Genomic DNA, 12774 nt, shown 5'->3' with positions numbered 1-12774 from the left:
TTTCAAACTTGTTTTATCAATGACCAGAAGTTTTCAAGTGCTATTTACAGAAGTTTACTGACCCAAAGACATTCTTACCTCTGCAGCTTTTGCCATCACATACAGTTGTCTGAGCTCACTGATATCTATGACTGCTGCAAATCTTGCAAGAAATAAATCTGATTTTAAATGTCCAAACCACAAATTAAAGCACAATTGAGTTACTAAGCCTACATCTTACCCCACCACTACTCCTGTAATTTCTTGTAGAATTTTCCCCTCATTTTGCAGGGCAGTTGCAGCCACATAAAAAACAGAAACAAAGTGTTCCTGCAACCAAACAGGACGTTCTGGTCACAGTATTTCACACGCTATTGTAGCACAGTCAATGCTACAATGAGCTCAAGGACATAAATTTGTCTTGAAGTCTCTGCTCCCTCAATCCCAAGGGCTGTGGCTGGCCAGCACCAGTGGCTGGTAGCCCCCAGCTCTGGGCTTCCCTGGGTCCCCAAGTGCCAGAAACATAAAGAACTGGATAGCTCAGGATTAAATTCCTTTTGTGCATCAATCCTGCAGTTATGTAATGGTGTCAATCATCTCTGGACAGTCAGAGGCACAGAAAAGGAGATGACAGCTTGTCCTGGGGTTTCCTCACTGGTGGCAATGCATGAGGAGAAATGCTGAGAAATGTCAAATGAGTGCAGGTATGGAGCAAGACTGGCTTGGGGTGGAGAGCTGTGTGAGTCCAGGCCAGAATTTCCCACCAAACCTGAGTGGGGAGCTGGCTGCTGAGATTTCTGTGTCCATGGCATCTGTTCCAGGGCCAGCACTCAAGGGAGGGCACATGGCTCCTCTGGAAGGTCAAACAGCTCAAAGCCACGAGGGTTTTGCACTGTCACATCTCAAAGGAGCCTCACACACCCAGTGAGCACCAAGGCACCATTCCACCCAGCCCTGGTTCACTCCTGCCGTGCTGTGATGGGGGCACAGCTCTGTCCTGAGTCAGGCTGGCCCCTGCTCATCCTCCCACCCTCAGCTGCTGGGACAGAGGGCTGTGGAGCACATCCCACCACTGCTGCAACAGCAGCAACTCCTTAAAGCCAGGAGCAAATCCCACGTTTTTCCTGGAAAACAAGCACCTTTTCCTTGTGAGCCAACTGCCATCAGCCCATCCTCTGTGCCGGCAGCCCACCCAGGGACAGCAATGCACACAGGGGACACAGGCACCACCACTCCCTGGAGGGGCAGTGTCACCTTGGGCAGCACCCAAAACCTGCCTGAAGCTGCCAATGCCACCAACCTCACTTCACCTTCCCCTGCTGGAAGCACCAACATGTGCATGTGGGGAATCTGTCACGCAAGCTGACTTTTGAGCAGGTCCCTAATTAAAGGAGCAGAGTCTCCATGGAGAGGTGTTATGTAAGGGGCTTTGCTTGCCATTAACTTCCAGAGACCAAGGAAACCCGAAACTCAGGGAGGTGAGGCAGAGTAACAGCACACACAATTTTTATTTAGCAGAGGGGAGCGTTGCAGGACAAGTCCTCAGCAATTTCCTGCTCTGTCACTCACTTGCTGTGCCAGAGGAAAGCCTGGCCATGGGTGTGGAGAGGGACTGAGCCTTCATCCCTTCACATGGAGACACAGCCCACGAGCATCAGCACCCAGCAGAGCACTCCCTGCTCTGTAAAGGGATCCCCAGGACAGCAGCCAGGCACTGGCACCCAGGAGCAGGGCAGGCTCTGCCCTCACCCTCTGGAGCAGAGCGTGGGGCACCCCCAGGGCTGCTCACAACCAGTGCTCCCCAGGGGATGCTCAGGGTTACATAAATTAATAAAGGGGTTGATGTAATTTGCAGCTCAGTGAGTTGCAGCATTTGTCAAGTTAATTTGTTGTCTGGTGCTGACCCTGTGGCTCCACCTCTGCTCTGTGTCTGTGCAAAGGAGGGCAGGCTTCCCACTGAAACCCAGGGCTCCTGCTGAGCTGGAGCGACGGGCTCAGCCACCACAGGGTCAGCACCATCCTGCTCCCACTGAGCCTGACAGCGTTTCTAAGCTAATTCCAGAAGCTAAAGCCCAGAAAATTTCCACCCAGAGAGCTGGAATCAGGCAAAGACCTTCCCAGAAGGGCTCCTTTGCCACATTCTCATTCAGCCCTGCAGCAAAACACGGAGCAGCGTGGGACTCGGGGTGCCACACCACCAGCCCAGCCTCCTTCCTGAGCTGAACCAGGAGCCTTTTCTCTTGTCCTGCTTCTCCCCCACACTCATTTCCTTAACAATACAACAAAAATCCCTCCTACCAATTACAACAAGGAACGTTTCAAGATTTGCTTTTCTGCTGGAGTTGGCAACCACCTACTTTGCCTACCCTTAATATTGGCCCCGTGTGTACCTAATGAAACAGCAACACCTACTGCAGTTATCCCTTCCCAGCATCATGGGGATCTGTTCTCCCACTGCAGCTCATGGGAGTTACCTGGGAACTCCCATTATTAACCATATTACAATCATCATGTGCAAGTTCCTGTGTGTTGGTACAAACCTTCTGCTGCACTCCAGGCAGAATCAATTTCCCGTGTGAAAACCTGGAGTTAAGAAAATGCCATGCAGGGGTGACACATTTCTGGCTTTGCTGCCAAAGAGCCTTTTTTACATAACCTGTCCCTATCCCACCACTTTCCTATTCTCAAAGGCCTGTGGATGGAGGCAATTGAAGTTCAGCAGAAATTATTCAAACTGAGCACAGAACAAACTTGTCTGGAACACCATCAATCAAAAGCTGCAAATAATAACAAAAAAAAATTGTGAAATGAAGATAAACTCTGTTAGACCTCAAAGACAAAGCTGGCTGGTTTGGCTAGGTTAACTTTCCCAACAACAAATGCATCTGATGCAAAATGAACAGTTATTAGTCCAGAGACTGAGGCTGGCTCTTCCAGTGGCACTTACTGGAAACTGCAGGAGAACTGCAGAAAATGCACTCTGCAGGTTGCAGAGGTTGCCAAGCCCAACCTACCAGTCTGCAAAACCTACCAAAGAACATTAGAGAAAGATTGGGATAACACACACAGAAAGTATCAGGTTAATTTTCCCAAGTGCCTTATTTCCATAAGCAGCCACATTTTGCTGCATGTTTTGTAAAAAACAATTCCTGCTAAGGAGAGACCTCCACTTTGGTGCACTCAGTAAATCTTCACTGTGTCACAGCCAAAGGCTGCTGTACAAAACCCATCAGCTCTGCAGATTTGCAAGTACCCACACAGCTCTCCTGAACAGCTGGGCTGCACCCAGGGCTCTCTGCACTGTGAGCCATTCTTCCTACATGGAGACAGCAAAGCTTGATTACACGAGTTCACTGTCTCAGGATAGCAGCTTAACTTGGCCATCACATCACTCAGCAATTACCCTGGGAGATACAGCCCTGAATTAATGATTTTGCTAAAGAGCAAGCCTCCACCTTCACTTTGATTCCCAGTGTGGAGCCAGCTGTTCTCCCAGAAGTTGAGCTTTGTGGTTGGTGTTTTCCCCTCTGGAGCTCTCCTGACTTGGCTCTCAAAGCCCTGCTGAGAGCTCAGAGTGCTGAGGATCTGCTGTTCCCCACTGCCAGCACCCCACAGGCCCCCATGGGCTGGAGCCACTGCAAGGCACCAGAAAACTCTCCCTACCACCAGAGTTTAACCAACAGGGAGGAAAGCCACAGAATACATCCATGCACTGATCATGCTCCTTTTTTTTTGCCTTTTGCTACGAAGTTGGAGCTTTGTAGCAGGGAACATCCATATCCCAAGAGTTCCACGGGATATTTTCAATAACATCCCTTCGTGCTTTGCATGCATGAGTAAGAGCTGCTGGGTGTGTCTGAGCCCTCAGAGCTCCCAGCATTAGCTGTAGGCATCACAAGTCATTTGGTTCCTAAAACATTCTGTACTTAGAACTGCCCACACTGCAGCAGAGCCCCCTCCCAGCCCAGCCCATCCTGCCTGAGCACACCATGCACCCAGCACTGCTGCCTGTCCTGCAAACACCTGCCAGACACTTATCCTGAGTGGGAAGGGATGGAAAAGAGCCACTCTGGGTTGTGGGAGCACATCTGTAGAGGCTGGAGTGCTGCAGGAGCTGCAGCAGTGCAGGGTGTGGGGTGGAGGCAGCAGTGCCCTGAGAGCCATCCATCACTCCTGACTGCAGGGTTATCCCACAGCCTCCCAGCTCCCAGTTACAGACAGCAAACACAAACTAATCTACCTCCCTTCTGGGCAAAAAGGTGTCTTTGGACATGGACTGCAGATTTTCCTGTTGGTTTTCAGTGGGTGAGTTAAGAAATCTGCTTCCAACACGGATTTGGGCACAGTGGGAAGTGACTTTAGCACTGAGGTCAGCACAAGCAAAGGATCTCTCCCCATCAGGCTGGTGCAGTTTGTTTTTCCTTCCAGCATGACAGTGTGAGGTTACCTGAGGCTCCCTGAGAGCTGTAAAGATGAAAGCTCAGCTCCCTTTACATTAGAGAAGAGCAGGAAATTTAAAGGAGTGACTGTCCCCCAGGAACATTAATCCTGTCATTGCAGTTTAAGGTGACACAGGATTTTCAACACTCAATTCCCACTTTATCCTTTGCAAAGAAGTTTCATTGCAGAGCTTATACACAGGGGATTAATGAGGGTACTGATTACAGAGAGAGTGAAGGAGCCCAGAGACATTCCCTGTTCTCTGAAGGGAAGTTTGCAGGGACACAGGAGGTGCTGCTGCAGGGATCTAGTGTGTGTTTAACCACAACAATCAGTTAGGTCTGGTCAGGACTCAGCCCCACAGACAGACTGCAAACACAACACGTGCAGAGCCAAACAAAAAAGATATCACACATTCAATCATCTTTGTAAGCAAGTTTTGCTGGAATAAGGTTTTACTTTCCATTTGGAAGAATGTAAGAGCTCACTGATGTGTGTTCATTAATCCTCACTAGGGACAATTTTCTTTTTAGGGGACTCTAATCCTTATTGAAAACACAGAAAAGAAGAACAGTGAGATTGCTGGAGAGTGGTGGTGGTCTGGAGTTTATCATACATGTATTTCAAATTCCAGTCTGAAATTTAACAGCTCATTGTAAAAGTCTCTGAGCACATTGCAGTTGCTTAAGTTATTTGTAAGAGCAGTCAGTAACTTACCTACAAAACTGTTTTATTACACACTCCTCCATATTGCCCTGGGAAAACACCTCAAGTATCCAGCACTGGTGCAAACATTTAATCAGCTCACTTTTGCATGGCAGACACCAATATTTCCCTTAATTACAGGTTGAAGATCACTCAGATCATTTCCTCTCCCACCTCCTTAACCCTCTCGAATTTCCTGGATTTCATAAAAACACTTCCCTTCCCAACACTGCTCAGCCCCAGGATGGAGTTTTCCATTTCCCTACCTGTATGGTGGTGTTCCCACCTTCCAGCAGGGCAATGGCCAGCAGGATGCTCTCGTGGAAGACTCTGTCACTGGTGGCATTCATGATGAGATCTATGACCAGGTTGGAAGCACCTTCTTTATCCAGGTGGCACTGGACATCTGCCAGGCTCATCTCCCCCCTGCTCATGGAGCTGGACCCAGAGCTTCCTCCTGTGAAGGGGATCAGGAGAAACAGGTTGGCACTGACCCCATGGGGATGGCAAGGCCATCCTGAGACAGTGGAAGGTGGCCCTGGCTCATGGCAGGGGGTGGAACAGGATGAGTTTTAAGGTCCCTTTCAACCCAACCCATCCTGGGATTCCATTAGTGACTTTTTTAGCAACAGCCTCAAATTAAATAAACTTCACTGGATAACTGCCTCCAAATGGAATTTGAATCTCTGCAGTACCATGATATGGTTTTCTTTCAGAAATGGTTCATAATCTCACATCCTTATGGGCAGATTTCCTAGATATTACTGCAAATATTAAATTGCTCAGGATTTACTCAAGGCAACATCACAAACCTCGAGCCAACCCAAGGCTCTCACTGAAAAGCACAAAGAGCCGGTTTCGCTCTCACCCGCGCGGACAGTTTGACATTTTTTGGGAGTTCACAGACAAAAGCAGGAGGGAGAACACACTGCTTTGGGGTGGTCAGGCAGGAGGGGCCGTGCCCAGGGCGTGTCCTACCTGCTGGTCCAGCCTTGCTGGAGCTGGCCGAGGCCAGGGGCCCGTTGAAGGCGGTGAGGCTCTCGCGCCGCCCGGCCGCGCGCGCCGTCCCGTAGTAGCGGCTCACCAGCACCTGCCGCAGAGCCTCGCCCTGCACACAGAGGGACACACTCAGGGCAGCTCTGGCACCAGCACAGTACCAGTGCCCTTCTTGTGCTGAGGGAGGGGGATGGAAAACCCTGAGAGCTGGAAAAATCCACTGATGTGCTGGTGCTGGGACACTGGAGGGGGCTCAGTAAGATTATGGGTTCCCCCATGCAGCACGGAGACAGCTGCAGGTCAGGTTTTGTGTAAAGCTTTCCAGACAGATTTAGTTTTTCAACAGTTTTGTTTAAGTTCTATTGTTCAGGTTTTGTGTAAAGCTTTCCAGACAGATTTAGCTTTCTGAGAATTTTGGTTAAGTTCTACTGTCTCGGTCTTAAACACGAAGGAGTTGCATCCATACAGCACCAACACAAAGGCAGGAGGTGGGTTAGAGGAACATCAGAAATGGTTTTAAGGAGCAATTTAACATCCTGACCCCTCTCCTATTTTGCCATGGCACCAGCCCTGCAGGCTGTGCTCTGCTGTCCCTCCACCATTGGCTGCTGTGCTCCATGCCAAGGGAAAGCAGAGGGATCCTGCTGCATCCTGGCTCTTTTGGCTCTTTGCTCCCTGCTGGCAGCTGCCCCAGGCACCCAGCCCTGGCAGCCAGCACAGGGCACTGCACAGGGCAGGACCTCACACAACCCCAAACCCCAGAGCTCCAGCACAGCCCCAGAGTGAGCAGGGAGACCCAACACCTCCAGGGGACATCACCCCACTGCTGTCACCTCAGCCTCCACAGCAATTCCCAGGAATTTGGGGAGCTGGACAAAGCTGGCGGCTCTGCCAGCACACAAACACTGCACAGGGATTAAGGGATTTCTGTCAGGTCTTTGTGCACAAAGGAGAACTGAGGGTTATTGTCACTGAGAGCTCCTGCCCTGCTAATGGCAGCGTGGTCACAGCAGCAGCATCCCAGGACAGTGCTGCAGAGGGCAGGGATTTTCTGGGGATTCAGAAAATAAATAACAGTATTTTTATAAAAACTTGATCTAGCCAAAAATATGTCCAATGAACTGAAACATCTCTAATTCCACTCACAAAACATGTGCTTGTCACTGATCCACTGATTTTATTTCAAATGAAACTGGTTGTCTGACTATAGATTCAATATGTCATTTAATACGTTAGCTGTCATAAAAGTGAAATCTTACTCTTGAAACTTTCACAGGAGGCCTTTAAAACACAAGTGAGGAAATGGAACAACATAAATGTGCATTAATTGGCTAGTACAGAACTCCAGCCCAGCTTCAGTCCCACTGATTTGATACACAGCTAGCACTACTAAAGTCACTCCAAGAGATCCTTACACCCCAAAAGAAAAAAAGACAAAAAAGATGATTAAGTTCTGTACCAAATTTGAGAAATCACTTCCACAGGGAGAAGCCCAACACATGCCTGAGCTGGTGAGGGATCTCTGCCCTCCCCACAGGCTGGGGCTGAAGTCAGGGCTCCCTCCCACTGCCCCCCTGTCACCACAACCCAGCAGCTTAGAAGAGGTTCCTGTGGATTATCAGACTGAAAGCTGCAGCACAGGAGCTGCATTTTATGGCATCAGGTGGGGAGGGAGCAAATGTCAGGGAACAGAATGTAAAATAAACACAGTGTTCCAACCAGCTGCTTCCAAAACCCCCCAAACAACAGGAAAAAAAAAAAAAAAAGGAAAACTCTGTGTGAGCAGCACTTCTCAAGGGGCATATGCTCCCCATCACTGCTTGGGCCAAAGAGTGAACATGTGGGAGAGGCAAGAGACAGCTCAGGAGCTCCAGCAAACCCTGTCCTGGAGGAGCTCCTGTGACTGACAGACACATGAGAGTGTTTAGGACACAAGGCAGTGCTTTACCCTCCTCCCTGCTCCCAGTCTGGCAGGTAAGGGAGGCTACTGACAGAACAAGGCCAAGCCAGACAAAAACCCCTGAACTACATCTTCCTTGTACATGTTGAGAAAGGCAACCTGACACCCAGATGGGCCCGAGGACACAAATGGCTACAAGGGAGCTCCCACATCACCTTTCTCCTCCTCTGCTGAACTAACTGGCAGCCACTGTGTGCACTGGCATTTAAACCAGAGATTTTTATACTTCCTACAAAGAGAACACACATACAGAAAACTCAGCAAACTCTGCTTTGCCTGAACTCAGGAGAGCAATTAAAGCTCTTGGAGCTGTCCCCAAATTCTCCTTCTGGCCCTTTGTGGAGCAGGAGGTGACTTCTATTCCATGGTCAAAATAGTTGGGGTGAGTGGAGACCTGACCAGGACAGGCACCTCTGGTGTCTGTAGGTGTTGTGTATCCAAAACAAGACAAACCACCAGAAAACACAGCAGGAACAAGTATCAAGCAGCTGTTTCTAGTCAGAAACTAGAATTTCTAGAAATCATTTCTAGTCAGAGTGTGCTGATCCAGGTCTGGCAATACACAGTCACCAGCAGTTCAAACTCTAACTGGGAAGAAAAGCTTTGGCTCCTACAAATTTATCCAAACCCAAACCCTGGTATCAGCTAACAAAATATGTATATGTGATGAAAGCAGAAGGGAGAAAAAATAAGTGGTATTTAAGAAATGTTCTAATTAATTCAGCTGCAGTGCTTGGCTCCAGAACAGTTCTTTAACCATCCTGTTAGTGCTGTGCACCACTTGGACGAGGGCAGTGTGCAAACAAATATCAGATGTTTGGCAGCAGCCAGAAAAATCAAATATGGTACCTAGGAAAAAACCCAACAGAGTCCAGTTTCATCTGCATTCACACCAGGTAAAGGAAGAGTAAATCACACAGAAACATCCCTCATGTACCAGCAATGCAGATACAACACACAACTCTAAGTGATATCAGAAACCTGTTAGAAGCTTTAAAACAGAGCATCTTTAATATTTCAGAGTGAAGCTGTTAGAAGTTGCTGCTGTTGTGCTCCCAGCTGCAAGTGCAGAAGAAATGGAGGAAGGGCCCAAAGGATTAAATTGTGCAGCTTGGCTGGTTCCAGAGGGGAGCTGTGGCCAGAGGAGCCACACTGATGGATGTCACTTCACAGGGGAGGGATCAGCACCCACAGGGAGTTTTTGGACACTGTGAATGGACCAGAGCAGGACCTGAGACTAACTCAAAGCAGCCAAGCACTCACTGATCCCTTCCATGTCACCCCAGAGAAGGGGCTCCAGCACCTCACTCTGTAAATATGGCTCATTTTTCACTCCTTCCAAGAGCCCAACAGCCAGCATTTAACCATACAAGCTTTTACATGACTTAGGCTTCACTGTTTGAAAGGGAAGGGGAGAGATGAGTTCTGACTGCTGTACATACCCTTCTATGATCCTCCAGTTGCCTCTGTGGTAGAGTTTGATCAATCTCCTGCTGTGCGTGCAGAAAGTTCATTTTAAAGCAGAACAACACTCAAGAGAGACCAACATCTGGGCACTCATGGGGGATACTGGGGAAATCACAGCTGGATGTGAGGGGGAGATGAGGGAGATGCACTGACAAGCCAGGAGAAGAGGAGCCCTGCCCTGTGCCAGCCCTGCCCCTCTGCTCTGCCCCCTCACACCCCCTGGCATGCAGGTGTGCCAGCAGGGCTGGGCTCCCAGCACACACATGCCCATGCACAGACACACACAACACCCCCAGCCCCACTGGACACACACTCTGGGGGCAGGGACTCCAACAACCACTGAAACTCATTTGAGGCTGGGGAGGGCTTCTGGAGCAGCCTGGGGGCTCCCTGCACTGGCCAGCAGGGCAGTGGGGAGTCACTGAACAGAGCCCTTGGCACGGGCACGTGTCCAAATCAAACTCTCACTTTGGATATTCACTGCCAGGAATGCAACTTGACTTTGCAAAGCTGAAGCACACTGGGGTTTTGCTGCTTTAAAGCATCTGAAAAGGTGCAGAATAATGGCTCTGTACAGGACCCATCAGAACCAGGAGCCATCTCCCAGACATCTCAAATCCATTGGATGAGCACGCAGAGTTTCAGGTTACATTTAAACACTATTCCACAAAAATTACAAATACAAATGCCTAAACCATCACAAACATTTCTTGTTCTACATGATCTCACATTTATAAACTTCACAGCTCAGAGAATCAACACTCTCCCAGATTTAGACTTCCATGTTCCATTTAGATTTGCACTGATTTGGCACCCAGCTGTACAATCTACCAATGCCATGTCTGGATGTCCCATCAATTTCAAAGGAATGTAAGACTTGATAAATTTTCCTGCCTTTTTTTTTTTGGCAAATAATCTGCTTTATGCACATAAAGGACATGTTTCTACATATCCAATTCCCTGAGAACCAGTGACCTTGACAATGTGCAGTGACCCTGAGCTCATCCACTGGGGGATTTTAAATGGGACACCAATTGCTCTGGAGTTATGAAGCTTCCACTAAGAACATGTGACACCTCCCATTCCCTAAAGTATTGAATTTTTTAAGTATGTGAGGCAAAGGGAAAACCAAATTCTGCATTAGGAGCCAAAATGAACTCTCATTGTGCCAATGTAATAAAATTTGAGGAGACTTTTCCCAGTGCCATCCTTAAAGAACAAAGGAAATTGGTGAAAGGAACAGACTTAGGATTAGCTTTTTTTTTTTTTTAATATTTTCAGACTACCACGCTGATGCTCTATTGGATTAAGGCACTTGAACAAATTTACTTATTTCCACTGTCTAACACCAGGCAGGAACACACATTTCACAGGGGTTTTTTACCAACAAGACACTCCACTAGGACTAGTGAAACACCAATATTTGTGTGCTGTACAAATATAGGTGGCTGACACACCTCTACAGGGCTCTCCGTTTCTGGAGCTTGTGGCAGCTAGTTGAAAGTAAAATGCAGAAAAAATTAGTCATTCATTCCTCCAGAACCTTTCATCCCAACAGCAACCCAGTGGTCAACAGTGAGGGGAAGGGAGCTGGCAAAGCACTTGACTTCAGCTGAATCATCACTAATTAATCATGGCTGTAATTACTGCTTATGCCCTCCCACCCTGCTCCCAAAAGGGTCACATTTGGCAAATTTCACAGGTATCCTTTGAACATCCCAAAGTGCTTTGCATGAGCTCAGAGGCACAAGCAAAATAATGCAGTTGCAGGTGCCCAGAGCACTTTTGGGGACCACACCCCCAGGATCTGTCATTGGAATGCTGCACATCCATCCCAGTGGGGAGGAGGAGGAAGCCAGGGCTGCATATCACAAAGGTGGCAGCCTTATAATTTTAGCTTAAAAAAATGTATTCTGTGGATTCTCATCTACAAACATGCTTTTCTCAAGATAAAAGATACACCATACAGCACCAAACAGAAGCCATGAAATAAGGACCTGAATGGTGTCAGCTTCTCAAATTTAAAATGCTAATCTTAAACTGATACAGATGAAGACAAGTAACTTTTATCTAGTCAAGCACAGACACACAACAGAGAGCTGAACATTCAAACTCAGCTACTGACTGCATCGTGGGGAAATTCCTGTAACCTCTCAGGAGCAGACAGCAGGAAATAACACTCTCACAATCCTGTAACCCCAACCTGAGCCAGGCATTTGTCTGCCCAGAGGCCACAGGGACAGACTGGGAGAGCAACCCAGGAGCTGCTGCAGCCTGGGCAGTGCCCAGCAAAGGGAGAGGGAGGCTGAAAACCAGCAGGAGGAATAACAAAACTCCAATTCCCAGGAAGGAGTCCCACGAGCAGGGGCTCCTTGGCCAGGAAAAAGACCCTTCTCCATCCTCCTCCTAAGGGACTTTGCTCCTGGCCAGCTCCCATGCCTTTGGAAGTGGTTTCCTTGCATTGTCACAGCTCCTGGACACGTCTGGCCCCTTGTCTGGCCAAATGGAAGCAGGGAGGGCTGAACCAGAGCAGCACAAGAGCACAGGAAGCACAGGAACACACCGTCCCTGCCTGCTCCAGGCTGGAGTGGGACAGCTCACAGGGCGCATTGTGCTGCCTGCACAACCTGCCTGGGGCACAGGAAACATCCCTGCCTGCCCCAGGAGCCAACAGCAGCAAGGGAACTGGGCTTGTTCCCCTGCAGGGGAAATGAGGTCCCTTCCTCATGGGGAGGCTGGAGCTGACAGGTCAAGTGGACATGACTGCTGGACTCGGGATTCCAAACAAAAGTTTCCTGCTGGGCACTGGCAGAGGTTTCCCAGAGAAACTGGATGATTTTCCATCCCTTCAAGTGTCCAAGGCTGTGCTGGATGGAGCTCTGAGCAGCCTGGGACAGTGGGAGGTGGTGGAACTGGATGGGCTTTAAGGTCCCTCCCAACCCAAACCATCCTGGGATTCCTGGGCTGATACCTTGACCCCATTTCAACCAAACATACATTTACATTTGGCAGCACTGATGAAGAATCAGCACAAAATTAGTTTGTTCCTTCCCAAGCTAAAATTACCAATTCCAGCTCACAAATTCCTGTGCCTTCCCTGTGTGGCACAGACAGCCCCACACACTGACCTGGGAGCAAACCCAATGCCCACATGCACCATCCACAGCAGCACAGCCCTCAGCAATCTGCCAGCAAGAACACCAACTCCAAAACCTGAAATTGTTATT

At 48.8% G+C, this 12774-nt stretch overlaps 1 protein-coding gene across 1 annotated transcript in view; it reads right to left on the bottom strand.

Moving 5' to 3' along the window:
• Positions 1–12774, bottom strand: part of ITPR1 (inositol 1,4,5-trisphosphate receptor type 1) — a 158846-nt gene that overhangs the window by 48222 nt on the left and 97850 nt on the right. The window contains 2 exon segments of the mRNA XM_079316953.1: positions 5391–5581; positions 6103–6232. Coding sequence (XP_079173079.1) covers positions 5391–5581; positions 6103–6232 — 321 coding nt within the window.

Source organism: Erithacus rubecula (assembly GCF_903797595.1).
Source record: "Erithacus rubecula genome assembly, chromosome: 13".
Lineage (NCBI taxonomy): Eukaryota > Metazoa > Chordata > Aves > Passeriformes > Muscicapidae > Erithacus > Erithacus rubecula.
The sequence above is the reverse complement of the archived record's forward strand: the minus strand, read 5'-3'. Positions and strand labels throughout refer to the sequence as shown.